We start from the raw sequence: 23084 nt of genomic DNA on the forward strand, positions 1-23084 counted from the left end.
CTCATTTTAGCTCGATGGATTTGGGCTCGAATTATTCAGTCGTCTTTGACATCGCTGCTTTTGGCTCGAATGATTGTATCTGATCAGATAAGTGGGGCTCTTGGCTTTCTACCGTGAGTCCCTCCTTTAACCATGTTGCTCTAAGATGTTACTAAATGTCATTTCACTCATTCCGAGTAATTTTTACATTTAGTGATGTCTAGGGTGTCCTAACTTATAGGTTTATCTCTAGGTTGTACATTTAGGACTATTCTTTAGAACCCTTAAAATAACAAACATTAAGATATAAAATCAAAGCATTAAAACATCAATCATTCAAAAGCAAAACCATTTAATGATCAACTCTATTTCATATATTATTTACACAATTATACATGTCGATTAACCTAGTAATTCGTAGTCACCTTGCCATTGATCTTGAGATTATATTTGATAAGTTACATCATATTTGTAATCATATTTAGGAAAACATATGACTACTTTGATTCATCGATATTTGTGCATCGATTAATTAGGAAAACCCTAAACCCTAAACCTTTAGTTTGAAAAAAAAAACTTGAAATATCCCTTTCATATGAGCCCCACTTATTCTCCTCTTTCCTACCCCCTATCACAAAATTATGGCAAGTCCATATCTATCATATAAACACGTTTGGCCACCACCATCTTCTCCTTTGCTTCTCGAGAGGTATAAACTAGTAGCTAGGGGTGTAAGTGAATACTGCCATGGCTTTGGCTCGACAAGTAGCTCGTGAGCTAAGCTCGATGAGCTAATAAGCCGAGCTCAAGTCATCCCTGACTTGACTCGTTAACTCAAAAATCATCTATAAATTATTGAAAATGTTTTTCGAATGATATTTATTATTTTATAATAAGTGATTTATTATTGTTTAGTGAATTATTATTATTTAGTGAACTATTATTATTTACCTCTTAACTATTCATTCTAATATGATACAAGCATAAAATGATAATTTGGCTCTCTTCTATAATAAAAATGCTGTTTGAACCCATACACTTGAGCTCAAGCTAGAGCTTGAACTCGATTAATGAATCAAGCTCAAGCTTAGGGTAGAGGTGACTCGAGCTCAAGTGACTCTTTTACACCCCTGCTAGCAGTTCTCTCCCCTTTTCTCACACACAAAATTGAAGCCCTCTCTCTCCCTACTTCTTTTTCGCAAGCATTGACTCCTCACTTCGCTAGCCACACCTTGTCGGAAACCAGCTTTATCCAACATTTGTCGGAAACCACCATCTTCTCCTTCCTTCCGGGCATCTTCAGAGTGATCATGCATCTCTTGAGTGCGAAGCTTTTGCTGCATCCCAATCGCCTCCTCAGCCATGCTCCTAACATCCACTTTGCCGGAAACCAGCTTTATCATTTCCAACGAATTCCCCAAGAGACACATGAAACACCGCTTTAAAAATCATCCAAATTTGATGTATATTCTAGAAGATATGTTGAAAACCGTCTCTGGCGCCTAAGCGCCGATTCTGAAGCACTTAAGCGCCCTCCTCTCTATCTGGTGGAGCCTAAGTTGAGCATTTAAGCGTCGGGCATAGGCACTTAAGTGCCTAGTTTCAGTCCCCATGGCTCCGGTATGCCCCGATTTGACTCGATTTGCTCTAGTTTGCTCCGTTTTGGCCCATTTTTGTTCATTTTGCTTCAATCACTCCAAATTCTTCAATTTGATGTACCTACAATCAAAAACACAAGAAAATATTTCTTTAAAGTGCAATATCATTATAAAATAAAACATGAAAAATAGTACATTTTTAGGCTTATCATATAGCTGTTGAGGTTGGATAACAAAGCAAAAGATTAGAAGTTGTGCTTTTACCTCGGTTCTTCTTCTTGGGTTGGTGCATCCAAACTGTTCATGTGGAAAAAAAAAAACCATGGGGCCTAGCCTAGTTGTCATAATCTGCTATGTAATGATGATTACACAGACCTACTTTCACCTAAGTTGGGAAAGATAAAATTACATAATTGAATTAGGCAATAATAGTTGTACGGGGTGCAAAAGGCTGTAGTTGGTTATTATGAAGGCAGTGGCCCGCAATGAATGATAGTGGTTGCATTTCGAACTTGTTGTTGAGGTCGTAGTTGAAATTTGTTGTAATAGTTTCCATGTAGGTTGTAGAGGGTTAATTCAGAATTGTTGATTAGCCACACAAGTCGTAGTAGGGAGTTGTAAGGGTTGTGATACATGTAGTATGTAGTTGGTCACGTAGGCTATAGTGTGAGCTGTGATAATGTTCGTAGGTGACAGAGGCCTGAGTTGTGAATAACGTAAGCTGTAGTTGGTCATGTAAGTTGCAGTAGTAAGCTGCAAGAACATGAAAATTGAAATTTCGTGTTAGATATGTAATTTACAGGAATTGTGTGATTTTTAAGTGGAATGTGAAGTATAAGTTTTAAGTATGTAATGCATAGGAATTGGATGATTTTTATGTGGAATGTAAAGTTTAGGTGTTAGATATATAAGGCATAGGAATTTGGTGATTTTTAGGTGAAAAATAAAGTTTAGAAGTTAGACATGTAATGCATAGGAATCATGTAGCTTGTATGCATAACTTGGAGTTCAGGTGTTAGGTATGTAATGTAAAGGAATTGTCTGGTTTTTATTTGAAAAGTTAAGTTTAGGTGTTCGACATGTAGTTAATAGGAATTGTTTGCTTTATGTATCATTCGAAGTTTAGGCATTAGATTTGTAATGTTTATAATTGTACGATTTCTATGTGAAAAATTAAGTTTATGCGTTAGATATAGGGCTGTCAAAAAAGCTCGTTATTCGCGAACAGTTCGTGTTCGGTTCGTCAATGAGTTCGTGTTCGATTCGTTCGATAAGTAAACGAGACAAACGCGAACAAATTTTTTTCGTTCGGTTAGTTAAACGAACCAAACACGAACAGTGATGCGTTCGTTCGTGTTCGAATCGTTATTGTTTGAAATATAAAATAATATAAAATAATTATATATAAAAAATTTATTATATTTTAAAACATTAAATTTTATAAATTATAATATATAATAAAATAATAATATTAATATATTAATATACTATAGTAGTAATATACTAATATAGATATTGTATATTTATATAATATAAGTTATATAATTAATATATAATATTATTCGCGAACAGCTCGTGTTCGGTTCGTGTTCGGCTCGTTCGTTAAGAAACGAACACGAGCTTATTTCAAACAAACTAAATTTTAAACGAACCGAACACGAACACAAGCTTTGTTCGTTCGTGTTCGGTTCGTTTACACCCCTAGTTAGATATATGTTGGCCTATAAAAGAGAAGCAAAAAATTAAGTGAAGTGTTGTTGAGCTGAGGATTCTTAAGTGGATGAGTGACTTTAGGCATAGAGACAAACTATGAATGTAATATATCCGTGAAAGGTTTGGTGTTGCACTATTGATAGAAAAGAATAGAGAGAGTCGTCTTAGATGATTTGGTCACATTAAATGTCACCCATCTGATGATCATGTTAGGAGTGAACATTTTAGATATCTCAGATATATTGTTCAAAGTGATAGTGATATAAATGGGGTTATTAGTAGAATTAAAGTTGGATGGTTGATGTGGAGGAATACATTGAATCTATTGTGTGATAGAAAATCATTGCTTAGACAAAAAGGAAAGTTTTATAACATGGTGGTAAGTCTTGCAATGTATGACATACAGTGTTGGGTTGTAAAAGAGAAACATAAAATAAAATTTAAGTGTTGCTAAGATGATAAGGACCAGGTGGATGAGTGGCTTTAGAGATAAAATGTGAAACTAATATATCCATGAATGGATTGGAGTAGCTTCTGTGGCTGATAAGATTAGACTTTTCTTAGATAGTAATTTTGTGACCTTAAATGTTGACGATCATCTGATAACCCTATTTGGAGAGTAGATATTTTTTATTTGAATTATATTAACAAAGGTATAGATAGACCTTAAAAGACTAAAGAATGTTGTATAAAAATGATCGTAATCTATTATAATTAAATGAAAATATTTCTCTCGATAGGACACAACAGAGAAGAAAGATTAATGCAATTGACCCCACTTAAGCATTTAAACATTGAATTGAATTTTAGGTGGTAGATTTGTATTGTATAAGAATTGTGCGATTGGTATGTATACACTGAATAAGTTTAGTCGTTAGATGTGTAATATATAAAAATTGTGTGGTTTGTATGTACAATTTAAAGTTTAAGTGTTAGATATGTAATGTGTAATAATATTGTTTGGTTTGTATGTAAAGATTGAATATTGGGTGTTAGATATGTACTAATCTATAAAAATACAAATGTGATGCAAATATATATTTAAAATTTGAGATCATAGATGAATAATATATTGTATCTAGAAATAAAACGACTCACTGATGGGTTTTTGAATGATGTTGAGGAACATATGCATGTGGCATCGCAACTGCTCATTTACCTTTCAAAAGATAAATTTTGATGTCCTTGCGCTATGCATAAAAATCAAGCGTACCTAATACACCTGATGAAGTTAAGTTAGATCTGTACCATATGAGATTTAAACTCAATTATTGGTATTAGACTACAGATTGAGAGTATGAACCAGATGTTCAATACGAAAATGTTTGTGCATCATCAAGTTATGTCTCTTCAACGAAACACAATCCTGACATATATGAAGAAATGATTCATTATGCGCGCACGAATCCTTTTATTGATAGTATTCTTGATGATGATCAAGCACTAAATAGAGAGATACAAGAATTCTACAATTTAATGAATACTACACAACAACCTTTGTAGGAAAGTTGCACTACACATACAAAGTTATCGATGATGTTGAACATAAAATATGATTATAAAATGCCTAGAGAATCCTTGAATCAGTTAGCAGTATTATTAAAGAAGACAAACCAAACAAAAAATTTAGTTTCGGATGACATGTACAGAACTAAAAAGTTAGTGTATAAACTAGGGTCATCATCTTAGGAGATGGATTATTGTGTTAATTGTTGCATACTATATTACAAGACTGATGCAGTGGAGAAAAAATGCAAATTTTGCGGTGCAGATAGATTCAAGCTAAGGGGGCGAAAGGATAAAAATTAGAACAATATTTCATAGAATTGTCTCTTCTACTTGTTGCTCATGCCCCGAATTCAAAGACTACTCATTTCAATGCGTACAACTTCTCTCCTGACATGCATGACACAGTACCAAATCAATTGGTACTAATTTTATGAGTCATCCGTCAAATGAACACTTCACCTGTAGTTATCCTTGGCATGTAAGGGAGTTTCGGAAGTAACAATGACACTTAATAGATTCTTAAGCGAAGATATTTTATCTTATTTAAAGAATAAGTATATGCACTCCATACAAATCATAAAATAAAAGAAGAACAGCACAAATAAAGCAGGTTGCAGAGAACTAAAAAGGGAAAACTTATAACAATTAAAATAACTGAGTGCTCTAATGTGTAAACACATCCATTGTAAATAAAACAAAAAGGCTCAAGGTGTCAAATTTGAATCACCACCTTGCCCCACTAAAATAGTCAAATTTGAAAAACTATATTACTATATTTTAGATCAATCATATTATAAGTAAGTCATGAGAGTGATGATTAATATGGGGAGTTATTTGTGGCCTTTGTGTTATCAATGCTCTTCGCCACTGACAGGAATGGGCAATGAGACATCTAACGATGGGTCGCCAACACTGCTGGTCTCTTCATATTTTTGATTAATGTTCCCCATATCGCTTGCATGCTTCCATGCATCTACATTTCAAAGTGAAAATAACAAGAAATTATGTATGAGAGAGAGATCATGAAGAAAAAAAGAAACTTGACTAAAAATTTATGGATGAACTCACCATTATCAATATCAGAAGAGCTTCTGATAGAATGAACGGTTGGACTACAATGTTGATCATGTGATTGCTCTAACAATATTTGATTGATATTATTCCTTATGTCACACTCCGTTCTCTTTACAGGAGACTCATCACCCCAAAGCTATCTCCATCAATCATCACAATCAAAAGATTAGTTGAAAACAATCAAATTAACAACAATTAATATAATTAATTAAGAAAAAAATTCATATCGTAACTTTCTAACAGCCAGTCACTACAGATAGTCAAATCTAGTAACAAAACACAAATTTAAGACACAACAAGAGAAAACACTGACAACGTTTTTTATTTGACGCCATTTGCCACCCAACATTCGATAAAGCCCTCGAATTCTGGTTTTCTCCTCAGGGGAGAAAGGGTGTTGGGCGACTGTAGATTGGAGTGCAGACTTCCACCGCTTGCGGCAGCTAGTTCTGGAACGGCTGAGATCGGGAAAACGCTGCTCCACATAACGCCAGTCGTTGTCTCCATACTCTTCTACGTACTTGCGGATGAGTTCATCCTCCTCCGACCTCCACCGTTTATGCTTTCTTCGCTGCGCGCTTTCTGTATCATGATTTCTTTTTGCACGAGGACGCCTCATTATAACTCTGTGAGGATTTCTTACATTGAACACTGTGATATGAAGAAGATTGAAGCTTCATGATTGTTATATATTTGATAAGAGATTAATACGCTACGTGGTGTCCATGCTGAACTCCGCGAAACAGAGCCAAAGGATTCGGGCTTGGGGCCGTAAAGAGAGGGCAAAAAGAGATGTTGATCTTATTTATAGATGCTCATTAAGAGAATTCGATAGAAAACATGCATCTTATATCGTCAATAATAAATCGTTTTATATATAATAAAAAAATTAACATAAACTTTTATTAAAAAATAACTGTGAAGTTATGATATATATATATATATATATAGATTTTTTTGCTTAAATACATATGAACTCCATATACAATATTATAGATACAATTACGTGTAATAATATGTTTTACACGTATACATACAAACAGCGTACCTAATAATTTTTCCTCCCTTGAGGCAACAGTTACAGTGCAGTGCGCTCTTTTTCCTCCCCCATGCCCGAATCCTTTGCTCTGTTTTGCAGCATTCTGCATTCTATAGTTCCTTAGTCAATCATCAAGCATCTCCCTCTCTCTCTATATAGGTGTATATATTGGTCTCAGATGTAGGACGCCTCTCAGATCAATGAGTCCTCGTACACTATCAATTAGTGAGAGAGAAAGGATGTCAAGAAGGTATATGCGGTGGAGTTCCGAGGAGGATGAACTCCTCCGCAAGTACGTAGAAGAGCATGGAGAAAAGAATTGGCGCCAAGTGGAGTACTATTTTAAACGTCCCAAAGAAGCCTGCCGTGATCGGTGGAAGTATTGTCTCCGGTCTACAGTCGCCCAGCACCCTTTCACCGATGAGGAGAAAACCAGAATACGGCAGCTTTACCATAGGTTTGGTGCCAATTGGGATAATCTAAGAAGATATGTTGGTCTCTTGTCTTGTAATTCCATTTATCATGTCTGCAACTAATATTTTAAAAGTTTTGGTTTTGTTTCTTTTCAACTAATTCATTATTGTGATGATTGATTGATTGTAGACTCAGGGTGATCCTCGCTTTCCTACACCCAGAACGGTGTGTGACATAAAGAATTATATCGATCAAGTATTATTAGAGCGAGCGCAGGACCAAGATCTTAATCCAGATGATGTTAACGATAACAGTGAGCCCATTCCTATCCTTTTTTTATTTTGTTCATTTCTTCCTGATGTTCTAACTCTCTCACTCATGCATATATATTTATTTTATTCGCTTTGAAATGTAGATGGCAACCAAGAAGCTCCAGGGGAGGATTTTGATAGAGATAATGAAGAGGCTGGTAGTCCTGGCAACTAATCTTTGGATCTCTCATTATCATCCCTTCGTGTTTCTCTTTCAGTGGCAAGGAACATTGATATTAGTGCTCCGGCGGCCTCAAATGATCCCCCGAATTGATTAGCACTCTCATGGCTTTCTTCTTCTTCTTCTTCTTCTTCTTCTTATATATATATTGATAAAAATATAGTAGTATAATTTTTTGTGGTTTAAATTTTAACCTTTTAAAAAAAAATAATTGGATAAGGTGACCACTCAAATATGACACCTTGAATTTCTTCATTTTATTTCTAATTAATATACTTACACATCAAAGCATTGACTTGTTCTATTTGTTAGTTTTTCTATTTTGGTTCTTTGTAGCTTTTTTCTCATTTCTTTTCTCTTCACATAGAATGCATACACTATTCTTTGGAACAAGATAAAATAACTTGGCCTTGCGACAAGATAAAATAACTTGGACTAATTAGAATATACAAGTGTCACATACCATGTTTTGGTCTACGGTAAGCCATACAAAGTGATTGGGATTTGATTGTGAAGATCTGTTAGGCTGAAATATGTGGGGAAGACATGGAATAGATCCGTCTTGAAAGCCTTTGAATCCACTAACTTTGAAAAGCTTAAGAACTTGGGATCTCCATGTTAAATGATTTTCAGAAGTTGACTGGATGTTGATGGTCACCTTTATGTTATTCATGATAAACTTGAGTTGCTATGGAATCAAAATACATTCATATTTGAGTGGATTGACGATAGAATCTGGAGAGAACTAATCTGTTGAGTTTTATGAGATCTTGAGGATCAGACTTGTTGGTTCTTTTGGGTGACTGATCCAAGTAGATTTAGTGTATAAATTTTGCAAATATTTTTCAATATTACAAAATATACACGACATATATAATAATAAATATGTAGTATAATTTCAACAAAAATACCTTTTATGTAAATAATTTATCTTTTAAAACTCTTTTTAAACTGTCAAATCCTCTTTTAAACTGTCAAATCCTCTTTAAAATCAACGCAAATATACATATCACTCAAGTAATAAAGGGCTCTAATGGAGTCATAGATATCGATCTCACAGGGAAACTGAAAATATCTATATGTAATTTCTTAAAATTTTAATTTAAAACTACAAAAGAAAAAGAAAAAGAAAGTAAAGTGCAAAGTTCAAATATTAACTACTAAAGTGAATGCTACTTAAAATGCAGATGTAAGATTACAAAAGTTAAACTAAACTAAATACTAAACTTTCATAAGTAAAATTAAGAAAATTAAATAGAGCTTTTATTCTGACGGATAATTCAAATTTAAGAAAGCATCCTTCCCCTTTATAATGAGTATATGGATTGTGAAGAAATTGAAATAAGCTGTTTTGTGCCAAATATGAGCAAACATATTCTTTACCCTCTTCCGAGTGCTATAAAGAACATTGACTAATCCAGAGTTTGGTCCCTAATTCTGTAGTTAGAATGAGAGGATACCGACTGCCACTCCAGAGCTCCCACTACTCCCTCCCCTGAGGGCTAACAATCTCACATTAGTTTTCAATTAACTGGACCAAATTGAAGATTTTAATCTATCACCTTAAAATCTCCAATTCTGCATCAAACAAAGTATATTTACCTATTTATTTGCACCCAATCCCATGAATGACATACTCTCCCATGAAATCAAATGTGATTCTCCCTATGTTGTAGAAATCATTACCTCTTTTAGAACATATGTTTCTCAACACATTTTAACATTTCAATTGGTCAGATCAAAATACAAATGATGACCGGAGTTCAAATCATCACAAGTTATTAACATTTAAAATCGTAGAAAACCAAATAAATTCTTCACAAAACCATATCTTAAAGTAGGGAGAAGGATAAAAAAAACTACTAAGAATTTATGAGAAGGATACGATAAAACACAATTTTATATATAAAAACATGTTTACAAAACAAATGAAATAAAAATACAACTTATCTCACAATTCTTCCCAAGAAAATCCCTAGAAGTTCTCTCTAAGTCTTTCTTTCTTTAAAAACACACTCAATTCTCCCTTAGAAGTGTAATGAAGAAGAAATATCTCACCTTCTCTCACCCTAGAAGAAAATCTCATTTTTCTCTCTTTATCTCTAACTCACGCCAACTCTCTTTCCCTGTGAAAAGAATTCAAAATTTCATCCAAAATTCTCTCCAAAACTCAACTCTTTTGAATTCAAAAGATGTGTCATTTGATCAAAGATTCATATCCCTTCAGAAAAGAACCTTCCAAAGTGTCTAGATACATTGAATTACTCCAATAAGTGTGTAGAAAAATTATCCATTTAAAAATTCACGCAAAATTTGTCTTGAACTGCCTTAATTTGCAAAAAGTTGCCTTTAGCGCATCATGCGCCAGAATCTCAAAATTTTCTGTTTTGGCTCCAAATTTCGTTCTTTTTGTCATTTTTGCTCCAAATGCCTAAAAATGATATACCTGCAACAAAAAAATAAAAATACACTTTTTTAAAGTGCAATATCACCAAAAATAAACATAAAATATGTACTCAAAACAGTATATTATTTTGTTCTATCAAAATCCCCCAAACTTAAATGTTACTTGTCCTCAAATGACACTTTTATTACATAAAAGCATATGACTTAGGATAGAGATTTACTTATAACTTCTATACTATAGTTTAATAAATTGAATAACAAAATTTAAGAAAAACTTTTAATAATTTAGATTCAAACTCTAAGTCTAGGAATACTTAGTAATTAAATTTAAGATTTTTGAATCTCTATTCATTTCAAGAAGAATTGCAATTTGTCATATTAAGGACATTTAGAACATTTATAAGAAAAATAACTTCATGAAAAACTTTACTAGAAATGTTACTAATACTCCAATACAAGTTTAGACAATGTAACAAAGCTCATTCCTTAAGTTGATTCAAGTGAAGCCAATTTTTGATTAGGCATCCCCTCAAGCTTCTCCTCACTCATTTTTCTATTCTTTTCTTTTTCTTTTAGGATCTTTTCAATCTTTTCTTTTTTTCTTTTTCAAGTGAGGATTACTATATCTGGATAGCCTTTAATTGTTTTGAACTTCACTATCCTATTCTTAAAGTTAAAACTCCTTACCTTTTTTCACTTCTTAAATTCAAATCAGTTTATGATTTTGTTTATGATTTTTCATAAAGTCATGATTTTTCATAAAGTCTCATTCTTTTCTCTTACATGAAACTCTAAAATTCTTAATACTTCAAAAATACAATTTCCTTTACTTTAAATAGAAAAACATAGTCTTACCCTGTCATACCAAATATCATTAATTTTGGAGTTGACCTTCATTATTAAAAAACTTTTTACTTAAATTTACCAAAATATTTATAAACATAAGTATAATCATTTAAAGTTAAATCTTCATATCTCAGGCCATGTTAAATTAATTTTTGAAAATATAGTTACTTAAGGACAAATAAAACTTAGTTTACCTCTTTTCAAAGAATTTTTTTTTCTTCCCCCAAAATTAAATTTTTAAATGATTTTAAAAATATTTTAGTACAAAATTTTAGTTGGTGAAAGAAAAAAGTAAGTACATGAAATTAAAAATTGATATATAGAAGATTTTTTAATATGAAACAAGTTTTGGTATACTGCAGGTACTAACTGTAAAACTACATACAGACTTTAACATACAGACTTTAAAAACATACAGACTTTAAAACATTAAATAAAACATAATGTATTCTAAAGAACTTGCTGAGAATTAAAAATAGAAACTAAAAAAACTGAAAAAATATTAAAAATGCAGAAAAAATAAAAGTCTACATTTACTATTACAAATTACAAGTCCACAACACAACATAAAAGCTTTTACTACAATAACTTTGAAATGAAAATACATCACAATACAATCAAACATAACAAACATCCAAAAAAACTAAACTAAACTCATAAAATATCAATTCTCATCTCCTTCCACACCATCATCAAAATCTTTTTCTTCTGCTGCTTCTTCATCTTCTTCTTGAATAGGAGCATAGGGAGTAAAACTGGGGCAAGGAGGAAAGTTTGCATTAGGCTCACCCCTAAGATGTCTTACCATAGCATTTTCAAATTCAATATCATGTTGAACTCTCCTCTGCTGATATTTATCATTATAAGTATTTCTTGCTCCTATCTCTCCAATCTGATCCTGATTCTTAATTATATCTAATTGTTGAATCATCAGTTGGTCTATAATACCTTCCATCGATGCAGAATGAGAAGTAGAAGCCCCTACAATAGATGTAGAGCGTCTATCCCTTCTTCCACTTTTAGACTCAAGAAATGATTCCACTCTCTGAATCATATGTCTCCTAATCGGATTTTGTGGCTGTAATCTTTCTTCATTTCTATGGGATTCTACTCCGGATTGTTCTCATAGAGTGAAAATTAGGAAAGGATATCCCAAACCTCCAGCTGTAGAACTACCAACAATACTCTAAGCATGCTGAACTATAAGTGCACCAATATCTATTGCCTTCATGTTCTGAATGCAATAGTTTAGTACAACTCTGTCTTTTGTAACATCACCTAAATGATTTGTTGATAACAGTCTGACAGAAATGAAGTCGTGCCATAATTTTGACTAAATAGTCAACATGGAAGCATGGAAATTAATTATCTTGTTATTCTTATTCTTCCACTCTCCTTTTCCATCAGTAAAAAATGCAAGCACTTCCTTCAATGATGAATCAGTCATCACGAATGCAACGTATTCATCATAAAATACGTTCCTTAGCCCATAAAGAATTGATCCTTTTAGAAGTAAATTCGACCTGCTAACCTCTCACCAAGATGTGATCTTCAGCAGTGAACATCAGGTTTGCATAAAACTCCCGAACCATCGAGAAAATTGCTACGACAGTGAAGTAGCAGAATCTTTCCCAGTTCCTAGTAAGAATCAGTCTCTCGATCTCGCCACCCAGGTTTGCAAACGCCCATTCTTGGATCATTCTTCTAGTCTCCATTTGAGTATTATAACTATGTTGAGCTTTAAAACTAACAAATCTTCATTCATCAAAGTCCTCGGTCGGCCTTTCTCTTTTAAATCAGGGAGCCATTAAAAATTCTACAAAAATTTAAATAAAGTCCAAAAATATTACTAAATAAAAAATCTAACTTCTCAAGCAAGATAATTTGATAATAAACTTTTCACCATGATTTTTCTTCAAGCTTTTTCATAAAAAATCCCAATTTTTTTGATCTCCCAAATCCATGGTGAAAATAAAAAATTTCTAAGTTAAAGTGAAGCTCTTATCAAGTGAAGATGAAATCTATAGTTTTTAGCCTCTGAATCCTTCTCTTTCGCCCACAATGTGATGCCCTAAACCAAGGTCTTGAGGAGGGAGATGACTTAAGCAGCAAAAGTGGAGTTTCTTCGCGCAATTTTGTGATTTTTTAGGTTATTTGGCATGTTCAAAAATTTGGTGCATCATGCGTCAGAGCTTAAATTCTCCAGATTTTGGTTTTTGTGGAAATCTACTCTTACCGCTTTACTTGAAGCTCTATTCAACTCAAATAAACCTTTCTAAGCATAAATAAACATCACCCTAACACCTTTCACAAACAAAACAAAACTCACATTTATATATAAAATCTGTGCTCTTACAAGATCAGCAATTTGATTATCAATCACTTTCCTACCGACTACTACAAAATAAAACTCTTATATAAGAAGTATCCATCTAGTTAGTTTTAGTTTCACATCCTTCTTTTGTATCAAATATTTAAGAGCTGAATGGTTAGTACGCACAACACATTTGCCTCAAATCAGATTTGACTTAAACTTATCAAAAGCATGTACAATAACTAATAATTATCTTTCAGCGGTTGTGTATGTAATCTGTGCATCATTAAAAGTCTTACTAACATAGTATATGATTTTAAAAATCTTATCATATCTCTGCACTAAAACAGCTCCAATTGCGTAATCACCAACATCACACATTAATTCAAAAGGTTTTTCTCAATTAGGTGAAATAATTATAGAAACAGTGATTTATTTTTTCTTTAAAGTTTCAAAGGTTTTCATGTAATCTTGATTTAAGTCAAAATATGTATCTTTTTCCAGAAGTTTGCAAAAAAGCTTAATAATTTTTTAAAAAATCTTTAATAAATCTATTGTAAAATCCAGTATGTCATAAAAAGTTCCTAACTCCTCTTACTGAAGTAGATGAAGACAGTTTTGATATAACTTGTATTTTTGCAGGATCGACTTTCATGTCATTTTCTTAAATTTTATGTCCAAGCACAATTCATTCTGCAATAATGAATTGATATTTTTCCTAGTTCAATACAAGATTAGTCTTTTCACAACGTTCCGAAACTTTATCTAAATGATTTCAAAATATTTGAAATGAAGTTCCAAATACAGAAAAATCATCCATAAAGACTTCAGTCCCTTTTTTCAATTAAATCACTGAAAATTGACATCATATTTTTTTGAAACATTGCAGGTGCATTACATAATCCAAAAGACATTCGCCGAAAAGCAAAAGTTTCATAAGGACTAGTAAATTTTGTTTTCTCTTGATCCTCTGAAGTAATAGGTATTTGGTGATAACCAGTATATCCATTTAGAAAAAAAAAATATTTGTGCTTAGCCAATCTATCCAATATCTGGTCCAAAAAGGGTAAAGAAAAACGAACCTTCCTGGTGGTAGAATTTAATTTTCTATAATCTATGCAGATTCCTCATCCAGTGACTTATTTTGTTGATATTAATTCGTTAGCTTATTTGTCACTACAGTCACACCTCCTTAGTCACACCTCCAGTCACACCTCCTTTCTTCAGAACACTGTGAATTGGACTTACCAAAGCACTATCTGAAATAGGATATATTATTCCAGCATCTAACCATTTTTAAATTTCTTTCTTCACAGCTTCTTTCATCATATGATTTAATCTCCTTTGAGGATCAGCTCTTGGTTCATGTTGATCTTCCAATAAAATTCTATGCATACAAATTAAATGACTAATTTCGTTAATATCAGCTAATGTCCATCCAAAGGCATTCTTATATCTTTTCAAAGTTTCTATTAATTATTGTTCTTATGTTTCAGTAAATTCTTAGAATACTATAACAGGTAATGTAGATAAATTTCTTAAAAATGCATACTTCAAATGTGTAGGAATTGTTTTCCAAATGTGTAGGAATTCAAATGTGTAGGAATTGTTTTCAGTTCTAGTTCAGAAGGTTTCTCAATAGATGAAATCTTACTTTTGTTACTTTTTGTAGGTTCTAACATTTCAAATTTTTCCTGAACATAATCCAAATCCTCTTTACTCACTTCCATAAATTCATCTTGAATTTTATCCTCATCTTGATAATCCATGTATTCCTTTTCAAATTATCTTTAAAAAGTCTTTTTGAAATATTCATGGCTTAAATATTTGTTAATATTCATTCTAAAGCATTCAATCTCTTACTCTTTCGCAGGGTATCTCATTGATTTAGCATTTAATCTCACTAACTCTCATAGTTGATTTTCCCTTCTGCGCATCTATCAAAGCTCTTCTAGTGGCTAGGAATGGTCTCCCTAAAATAATAGGAATTTTTTTATCTTCCTCCATATCTAATACAATAAAGTCCACAAGAAAGATAAATTTATCAACCTTTACTAAAACATCTTCTATAACTCCTTTAGGATATGTAATCGAACGATCAGCTAACTGAAGAGTTGCAGTTGTAGGTGAAATACCTCCTAAGCCCAACTTTCTGAAAATTGATAACAACATAAGATTAATATTGGCTCATAAATCACATAAAACGTTTCCATAAAATTGCTTGCCAATAGCACAAGGAATTGTAAGACTTTCAGAATCTTTAAGTTTTTCGGGAAGCTTTTTCTGAATCATGACGTTACACTCTCCAGTAAAGGCAACAGTCTCATTATCTACAAAACTCCTTTTCTTATTAAGTATATCCTTCATGAACTTCACATAGCTTGACATTTGTTCTAAAGCTTCAACAAATGGAATGTTTATCGTAAATTTCCACAATGGGCATAATGCTCCATGCATTAATTTCTAGAGTACCTATTAAAATGTAATTATGATCAAGTGTATCAAATTTATATTATATTTGATGGACATTTAGTCATTCTACAATTAGGATAACTCTAAACATACATAATCTTCCACATGTGCATGACGTTATTTTCTTTATGGAATACCATATAGTGAGAACCAACTTTTCAAATGAAAGGACTCTTAACTTCAAATTTCGTTGCAGTTGTTGGCCTTAATTTTTGCATTGGATTAAAACAACATGTAGCAACATGTTTCTATAAAAAATTTACGTGATATTTACAATATCGTAATATCTTGTTATTCCATATATGCATCTCAGAATGTTAATTTCAACTTGAATTTTTGTTTCTATATTTGATGAATTCTATTTCAAGATCTAACATTAGTGTGTTGTTAATCTTGATCTTGTGTGAATTGCCATAAGAAATGTTTCAAATAAGAAGAAATATTACATGCATTTACACACACATACATTCACTGTTGACGTTTAATCATTTAGCTATTATGGCTCGCTATCGTCACCGCGTGTCGTTTTATCGTTGGTTGGAGTCACCAGCTTGTCTTCCATTATATTCTCCATTTCTTCAATAACTCTTTATCCTAGATCATGTAATGATCTAGAGAAGTGAGGAATCAGAGGTGGAAAGGGAAAATGATAATAGAGACAAATAAAAAGAATATGTGAGGACCTTTCGTGAAGTGGATTTCAAGTAAATGGCTCCCAAAATGTTCAACCAAAGTAATATCGGCTTGAAACACTTGGGATACGCACTCGCAAAGAAAACCATACAAAACCAAACCCACCACTAGAGATTGAAGTTATTGTACTTATTTTGATGTTTGCATTACCCTATAAGCGCAAGCCTCTATAGTTAATTACATTTTAAGCAACCAATATTAGTTAAGAAGACTCCCAATTAGGATTGTAACTTGTCCTCATAAAATTCTGCTATTTTCAAAGAAATCATTTCAATGTCTATTCCTAGTGTTTCAAGAGGGTTCTAAGACTTATGATGACATATAATCGTGTAGGAGCCTAAAGACGAGGATTTATGTAGTAACTAGACAAACAACCTCAGATTCATGTCCCACCGAATGAATTTCAAATCACGTTTAATTGTATTACTGTCACCGATTTTGTTGAGTTTCATACTTTGCTCCGTGTTATGAGTTGTTCGACAATCCTGCAAAATTGACCTAGCATACCCTAATAACATGCAAAGTAATATAAGATGACGTCAACCGCTTGTCTTTAAAAATTGAGTTAGTATAAAATATTTTAATTTTATGAATTAGTTGTTATTTTTATTTATGACAACCCGGTCAAGATGCCCACGGATTTTTGTCGTCTCGATGTTGTCAGATTCCTTGATCCACTTAGTTTGGAGAGGTGGTCAAGCTTACTTAGACCAAAAGTTTCCTGTCAGCAATCATGGGTTACGTCGATCTTCGTAGATCCAGGTAGCAGGGTTAAAGTAGTGTTTGGTGACCTTCATTCATTATGGTTTCATTTAAATTTTAATTTCCTTTTCAGATTATAGGGGTTGAAATTATTTTGTTAGCTTAAGACTTCTTAACCATTTATGTTTTTTTTTTAACTTCATTTTTTATTTTGGTTTTTGAAATGATCTGATCATGATCTCATGGTTCCGTCCTCCCGGGGTCTTTAGGGTTTGTGGTTTGATTAGTCACAAGTGATTGGGGGGGTACTTTGTTAGCAGCCATGAGTTGTCTCATCCAAAGTTCCTTCTCAAACCAGGTTATATTTTTATGGTTGAAATTTAAGTTATAGAGATTTTTAGGGTGAATTCTATATCTTTTGTGTTTATTTGGCTTCTCAACCCAAGTCGTCTCCACAGAGGTTAAGTGTGATTTTGTTCTCTTATGAGAAGTCAAACACTCCTTAACTTTGGGTTACTTAAGTTTGACTTGTATTTAGTCGATTTAAATTAATCTGAATTGGGTTGGATTGATCTAGATTAGTTGAAGTTGATCATGAGTTAACCCAGGTTGGGTCGGGTTATCTCGATCATGCCTGTTGACCTAATTTTTAATGAGGTATAGTTTCTCCTTTTTAGAAGCCTAGGATCTAGCTATAAGACTTTCTTGTTCACTATCCTAGAGAACTAATGAGGAGTCCACTTCCCTTAGAAACTCAAACACTACTTGACACTTCTTGTGAAGTCTCACATGGGTGGTCCTAAGCTCTCATTTCTGACTTAAAATGGTTGAGGCCAACATGTGAAGACTCGAGAATGAATTTAAATAGAATCATTGAGACCTTAGGGCAACCCTAGGTGGCTTCGTTTTGGTCACACACACGCAAACCCATCAAACCCACATTCTCCAAAAGCCCTAAAATCACTCACACTTGACCTACCTCTTGAATCCTTTTTGGAAACTCATGTGGGTGGTCCCAAGCCTTAACCATTAGCTAAGATGGATAGGATCAAAATGTGGTGTGGTGGTTGGTTATTTAAAAGTTTAAATGTGCGAGATATTTTAGGCCTCATTTTCAGAATTAAAATATTATTTTCAAAAAAACAAAATTATATGTATATTAAATTAAAGTCCATTTTCAAAATTAAATTAAGGCGACCGACAATGCCATAGTTGGATTGGACTTGATTATTATTAAGTCATGTTTAAGTTGGATTAAAGTTGAGTTTGATTTAGTTGGATTAGACTTGAGTCTGATTAAGTCAAGTCTAGGTTAGATTAGGCTTGAGCTTGATTTAGTTGGATTAAGTCTAAGTTGGATTAGACTTAAATTCAGTTTGGCGAATTGTGAAGTTGGTTTGAGTCCACCTAGATCAAGTTGGGTTAGCCCAAGGAGAGTTTAGATTGATTTAGTTTCACTTGAGTTGAGTCGAGTTAATTGGGATTATTATTTTTTTTTGGAATTGGTTTGGGTTATACTCGGGTTAGATCATGTTGCTCGATTTGTTCCTGTTAATTTGGGTAAACTGAGTTCGGTCAGGTTAGCTCGAATAGTTCAAGTTGATTTAGGTTAACCCTAGTTAGGTCGGGTAAACCCAGATTATTTAAATTGATTTGGGTCAATCCGAGTTAGGTAACGTTAGGCCGAATTTTTCAAGCTAATTTGGGTTAGCCCTAGTTAGGTTTGGTTAACTCGAATTGTTTAAATTGATTTGAGTTGAGCAAAGTTAAGTCAGGTTAGCCGGATGGTTCAATTTGATTTTAGTTAACTTGAGTTAGGTTGTGTTGACCTAGTTTGTTTAAATTCATTTGGGTTAACCCGAGTTAGATCGGGCTATTGGATGACTCAAGTTGATTTGGGTTAACCCGAGTTAGGTTAAGTTAACCCGGTTGGTTCAAGTTATTTTGGGTTAACCAGTTAGGTCGGGTTGGCCCGCATTGTTTGTGCTAATTTGGGTTTACCCGAGTTATGTCGGGTTAGTCCAGATTATTCAAGTTGATTCAAGTTAGGTCGGGTTGTCCCAGATTGCTCAAATTGATTTGGGTTAATCCGAGTTGGGTTGAGTTATCCATATTTTTAAAATTGATTTGGGTTAACCCGAGTTAGGTCGGGTTAGCCTGGATGATTCAAGTTGATTCTAGTTAACCCGAGTTTGGTCTAAGTTGGGTTAGACCTAGAATGGTTTGGGTTATGTTAGGTCTAAGTTGAGTTTAGACCTAAGATGGTTTAGATTGTGCAGGTTTAAGTTTGGGTTAGATCTAGTAAGGCTTAGATTATGTTAATTCTAAGTTGGGGTTAGACCTAGGATGGCTTAGGTTTAACTAGGTTTAAGTTTGGTTAGACCTAGTAAGGTTTAGATTGTGCAAGGTCTCAATTGAGTTAGACCTATGATGGGCTCTTGGCTTGAGTTAAGTTGAGTTAGATCCAAGTAGGGCTAGACCTATACCTAACCTTGGTTTAAGTTGAGCCAGACTAGGTTTGACTTGGGTCAGTACTAAGTTAACCTTAGTTGAAATGAACTAAGTTCATTAGGGCCAGGTCTGGTCAGGGATAGGACTAGAACCAAATTTGATCGGGTTAAGTCTAATTTAGGCAAGACTTAGACTTACCATGGGTGATCTCGTAATTAGAGCGGATAATTATGATAACAGCCCCCAAGGTTTCATTAGGTTAGGGTACCTAGGCTAATTTTCAAATTTGAAGGAACTTGTACTAAAATGTAAAATTTTAAAATTTACATATTTTCCCTTAAATTTCTAATTTGATTTTAAGTTTTGAAAGGTTAAAATTATCTTGGGGTTTAGAGTTACTGCCCTAAATTTTCTTTTTAGTTTCCATTTTAATTTACATTTTTTTTTCTTTTTTTTAGTTCACTTCATATAATTTTTTTTTCAAAATAAATATAGTTTTATTAGAACAATTTTAATGTTAGAGAGGTTCCTTGACTTTGGAAAATTTTGAGAATATTTCCAAGGGTAGAGGGAAGCATCCCTGAAAATTTTATATTTTTCTTCCTTTTATGTAACTTTTAATATTAAAAATATTCTATGGAGTGTTTAATTAATTAAATATTAATCATTATTTAATTATAAGTTAAATATTTTTATTTTTATTTTCACTATTTTATTCTTTGTCTCCTGAATCCAGAAGTATTTTTAATTTTTTTTTTGTCATTTTTATTTAAAGAGAAATGCATTTTTAAATTTTTGTTTGATTTTATGAATTTAATTAATTCTAAAAACCTGAATTTCTTACCTCTCTCTCTCTCTCTCTCTCTCTCTCTCTCTCTCTCTCTCTCTCTCTCTCTCTCTCTCTCTCTCTCTCTCTCTCTCTCTCTCTCTCTCTCTCTCTCTCCCTCCTCCCCTACACTCTATTCTTTGAGATGTGATTTACAAAAAAACTGGGAGAAAATCAGAACTAAACATTAGAGGTTGCATGCGCTGCCTCTGTCATCCACCTGAACACATCATGTTGCATCATCCGGTTGACAGTCATATGATTAGAGTTCTGGTGGATAGAAAATTGACACTTCTTTAACTCCTTAGCCCCCTTCAGTACCTGAACCAACACTCTTCTTCAACTTGGGAGGCGGGCTTACTACTGCGTAAAAAAATTATTGTGTCTCCACTTATCACGTTATTTGTCCGAATGTGTGCTAAATTTCTGTATTATGCTAAAACTCTAAATAATTACTCGAAATCTATTGCAATGAATCTTCTGAAACACATCAAAAATAAAAATCATATACACTAATGATATGATTATTTAAATTAACTTTTTATAGGGTTGATAATTTTAAAGTACCATTATATTTGATAATAAATGTTTATGCATAAAATAAGGGAATTTTAAATGCCGTTGCATTTAGATTTTCAAATATTTGGTAGCTTTTAAATTAGCTAATTATCGTTACTATAAGAAAAAAAAAACCACATTATTTAATCTTTTATATAAAATAAGTTTTTTCATATTAATATTTCCCTCTTTAAAATCTCCAAGAAATTAAAATAGCAAGTGTACGTGTCATAACTTCATAGTAATGAAGTATTTTATTGATAAAAGATTATGCTAATTTCCTTATCGTATTTAAACATATTTATTATTAATGATACAATACACATATTAAAAAACTTATCTTATGTTCTTAATAATATAAGATGCACGTTTACATTTTAACTTTTTAAATCCCTGTCTCTTATTTTTAATTATTTTATTTCTAAATATAAACAATAAATAAATATATATATATATATATACATAGAACATATGAACACCATATACAACATTATAGATACAATTACGTGTAATAATATGGTTTACACGCAAACATACAAACAACGCACCAAACAGTTACAGTGCTGTGCGCTCTCTTTCCGCCCCCATGCCCGAATCCTTTGCCTCTGTTTTGCAGCATTCAGCATTTATATCTCCTTAGTCTTTTATCAGACATCTCTCTCTCTCTCTCTCTTGATCAGTCTCCGATGTAGATGCTCTGAGATCAATGAGTGAGAGAAGAAGGCTGTCAAGGCGGATGAAACAGTGGACCCCCGAGGAGGATGAAGTCCTCCGCATGTACGTAGCAGCGAATGGAGAATACGATTGGCGCGGCACGGAGAGGCTTCTTAAACGTTCCAGAATGGGTTGCCGTCAACGGTGGAGGTATAATCTCCGATCTACCGTCACCCAACACCCTTTAACCGATGAGGAGAAAACGGTAATATGGCAGCTTTACGAGAATTTGGGTGCCAGATTCGATACTATAAGAAGACGTGTGAGTCTTTTGTTTATTAATTTGGAACAAATATTACCTATCATTTATTATCTAATATGTCTCTGTTTTTTTGGTTTTATTTGTTTTCAACTAATTTATGATTGATTGTAGACTCAGGGTGATGATCGCTTTCCTGTAGTGAGAACGGAGTTTGACATAAGAAGTTATGTCGAGCAAGAATTATTAGAGCGAGTGCTGGGTCATGGACCTATTCCAAATGATGTTAATGATAATGGTGAGCTCATTATTGATCGAAATAATGAAGAGGCTGCTGTTTCTCCTTCCCTGGCAAGGAACATTGATGTTAATGCTCCGGCGCCCACAAATGACACCCCAGATTGATTAACACTCTCATGTTTTCTTCTTCCTATTTCATATATATATATATATATAAACTTTTTTTTTAATTTATTGGGACAAGGTGACCACTCAAATTTGACACCTTGAATCTCTTCATTTTATTTCTAATTAATATACTTGCACATCGGAGCATTGAGTTGTTCTATTTGTTAAAAGCTTTTCTCTTTTGGTTCTTTGTGGCTTCTTTTTTTTTTTAGTTTTATTTCTCTTCACATCGAATGCATATGCTTTTTCTTTGGGACAAGATAAAATATTTTGGCCTAATTGTTGTGTTAATCTAGTTGTCTCTAGAAATTGTTAATTGTATTTTTGCACATTTTTCATGTGGATTAGGAAGTTTTGAAAACCGTTTTGTGGTTAGGTGGTTAGGAAAACCGTTGAGTGGTTAGTTAGTTTTATTTTCAGAAAAATGTGATGTATTTGCTTATAAATTAAACCAGAAAATGTAGAGGGTGTGAACTACTAAAATAAAATTCCTCCATTTTTGTTGGCGTTTAAAAGTTTGGTTTTGGAAAACCAACATGATGTAAGTCCCTCGGGCTAGGGGTTCAATCCCTACGTAGAATCGAATTGCACGCCTTCTGGAAGGGGGGTCCGCCCCTCGGTCAGACTTCGACGATGAACCTTTTCAAATATATATATATATATATGTGTGTGTACGT

At 33.1% G+C, this 23084-nt stretch overlaps 3 protein-coding genes across 4 annotated transcripts; 2 read left to right on the forward strand and 1 right to left on the reverse strand.

Annotated features, from left to right (window-relative positions):
- Positions 1 to 5650: 5650 nt before the first annotated feature.
- Positions 5651 to 6634, reverse strand: LOC110030832 (transcription factor MYB114-like). Its single transcript, XM_020733757.1, has 3 exons — positions 6187 to 6634; positions 5868 to 6009; positions 5651 to 5772 (listed from the first exon to the last, which is right to left on the reverse strand). The coding sequence occupies exons 1-3, from the start codon at positions 6490 to 6492 to the stop codon at positions 5651 to 5653; spliced, it is 570 nt and encodes a 189-aa protein (XP_020589416.1). The 5' UTR covers positions 6493 to 6634.
- A 327-nt stretch (positions 6635 to 6961) lies between these two features.
- LOC110031009 (transcription factor MYB114-like) lies at positions 6962 to 7957 on the forward strand. Its single transcript, XM_020734026.1, has 3 exons — positions 6962 to 7403; positions 7516 to 7639; positions 7742 to 7957. The coding sequence occupies exons 1-3, from the start codon at positions 7113 to 7115 to the stop codon at positions 7810 to 7812; spliced, it is 486 nt and encodes a 161-aa protein (XP_020589685.1). The 5' UTR covers positions 6962 to 7112; the 3' UTR covers positions 7813 to 7957.
- A 13772-nt stretch (positions 7958 to 21729) lies between these two features.
- LOC110031012 (transcription factor MYB11-like) lies at positions 21730 to 22548 on the forward strand. 2 transcript variants are annotated; one of them, XM_020734031.1, is made up of 2 exons: positions 21730 to 22062; positions 22180 to 22548. In XM_020734031.1, the coding sequence occupies exons 1-2, from the start codon at positions 21793 to 21795 to the stop codon at positions 22402 to 22404; spliced, it is 495 nt and encodes a 164-aa protein (XP_020589690.1). In that variant the 5' UTR covers positions 21730 to 21792; the 3' UTR covers positions 22405 to 22548. The 2 variants fall into 2 exon arrangements, with proteins under 2 accessions (XP_020589690.1, XP_020589689.1); XM_020734030.1 differs by having other exon boundaries at positions 21731 to 22062; positions 22174 to 22547.
- The last annotated feature ends 536 nt before the right edge of the window (positions 22549 to 23084 follow it).

Source organism: Phalaenopsis equestris, unplaced genomic scaffold (genome assembly GCF_001263595.1).
Source record: "Phalaenopsis equestris unplaced genomic scaffold, ASM126359v1 Scaffold000761, whole genome shotgun sequence".
NCBI classification, from domain to species: Eukaryota; Viridiplantae; Streptophyta; class Magnoliopsida; order Asparagales; family Orchidaceae; genus Phalaenopsis; species Phalaenopsis equestris.

Bases quoted from the DNA above. Each gene is read 5' to 3' on its own strand.
- LOC110030832 (XM_020733757.1), bottom strand. From the start codon at position 6,492: ATGAGGCGTCCTCGTGCAAAAAGAAATCATGATACAGAAAGCGCGCAG. The intron at 6,010-6,186 runs GTCAGTGTTTTC...TGATGGAGATAG, and splicing joins GGCGTCAAATAAAAAACGTT to CTTTGGGGTGATGAGTCTCC. The intron at 5,773-5,867 runs GTGAGTTCATCC...TTTGAAATGTAG, and splicing joins CTCTTCTGATATTGATAATG to ATGCATGGAAGCATGCAAGC.
- LOC110031009 (XM_020734026.1), top strand. From the start codon at position 7,113: ATGAGTCCTCGTACACTATCAATTAGTGAGAGAGAAAGGATGTCAAGA. The intron at 7,404-7,515 runs GTTGGTCTCTTG...GATTGATTGTAG, and splicing joins GGGATAATCTAAGAAGATAT to ACTCAGGGTGATCCTCGCTT. The intron at 7,640-7,741 runs GTGAGCCCATTC...TTTGAAATGTAG, and splicing joins AGATGATGTTAACGATAACA to ATGGCAACCAAGAAGCTCCA.
- LOC110031012 (XM_020734030.1), top strand. From the start codon at position 21,793: ATGAGTGAGAGAAGAAGGCTGTCAAGGCGGATGAAACAGTGGACCCCC. The intron at 22,063-22,173 runs GTGAGTCTTTTG...GATTGATTGTAG, and splicing joins TCGATACTATAAGAAGACGT to ACTCAGGGTGATGATCGCTT.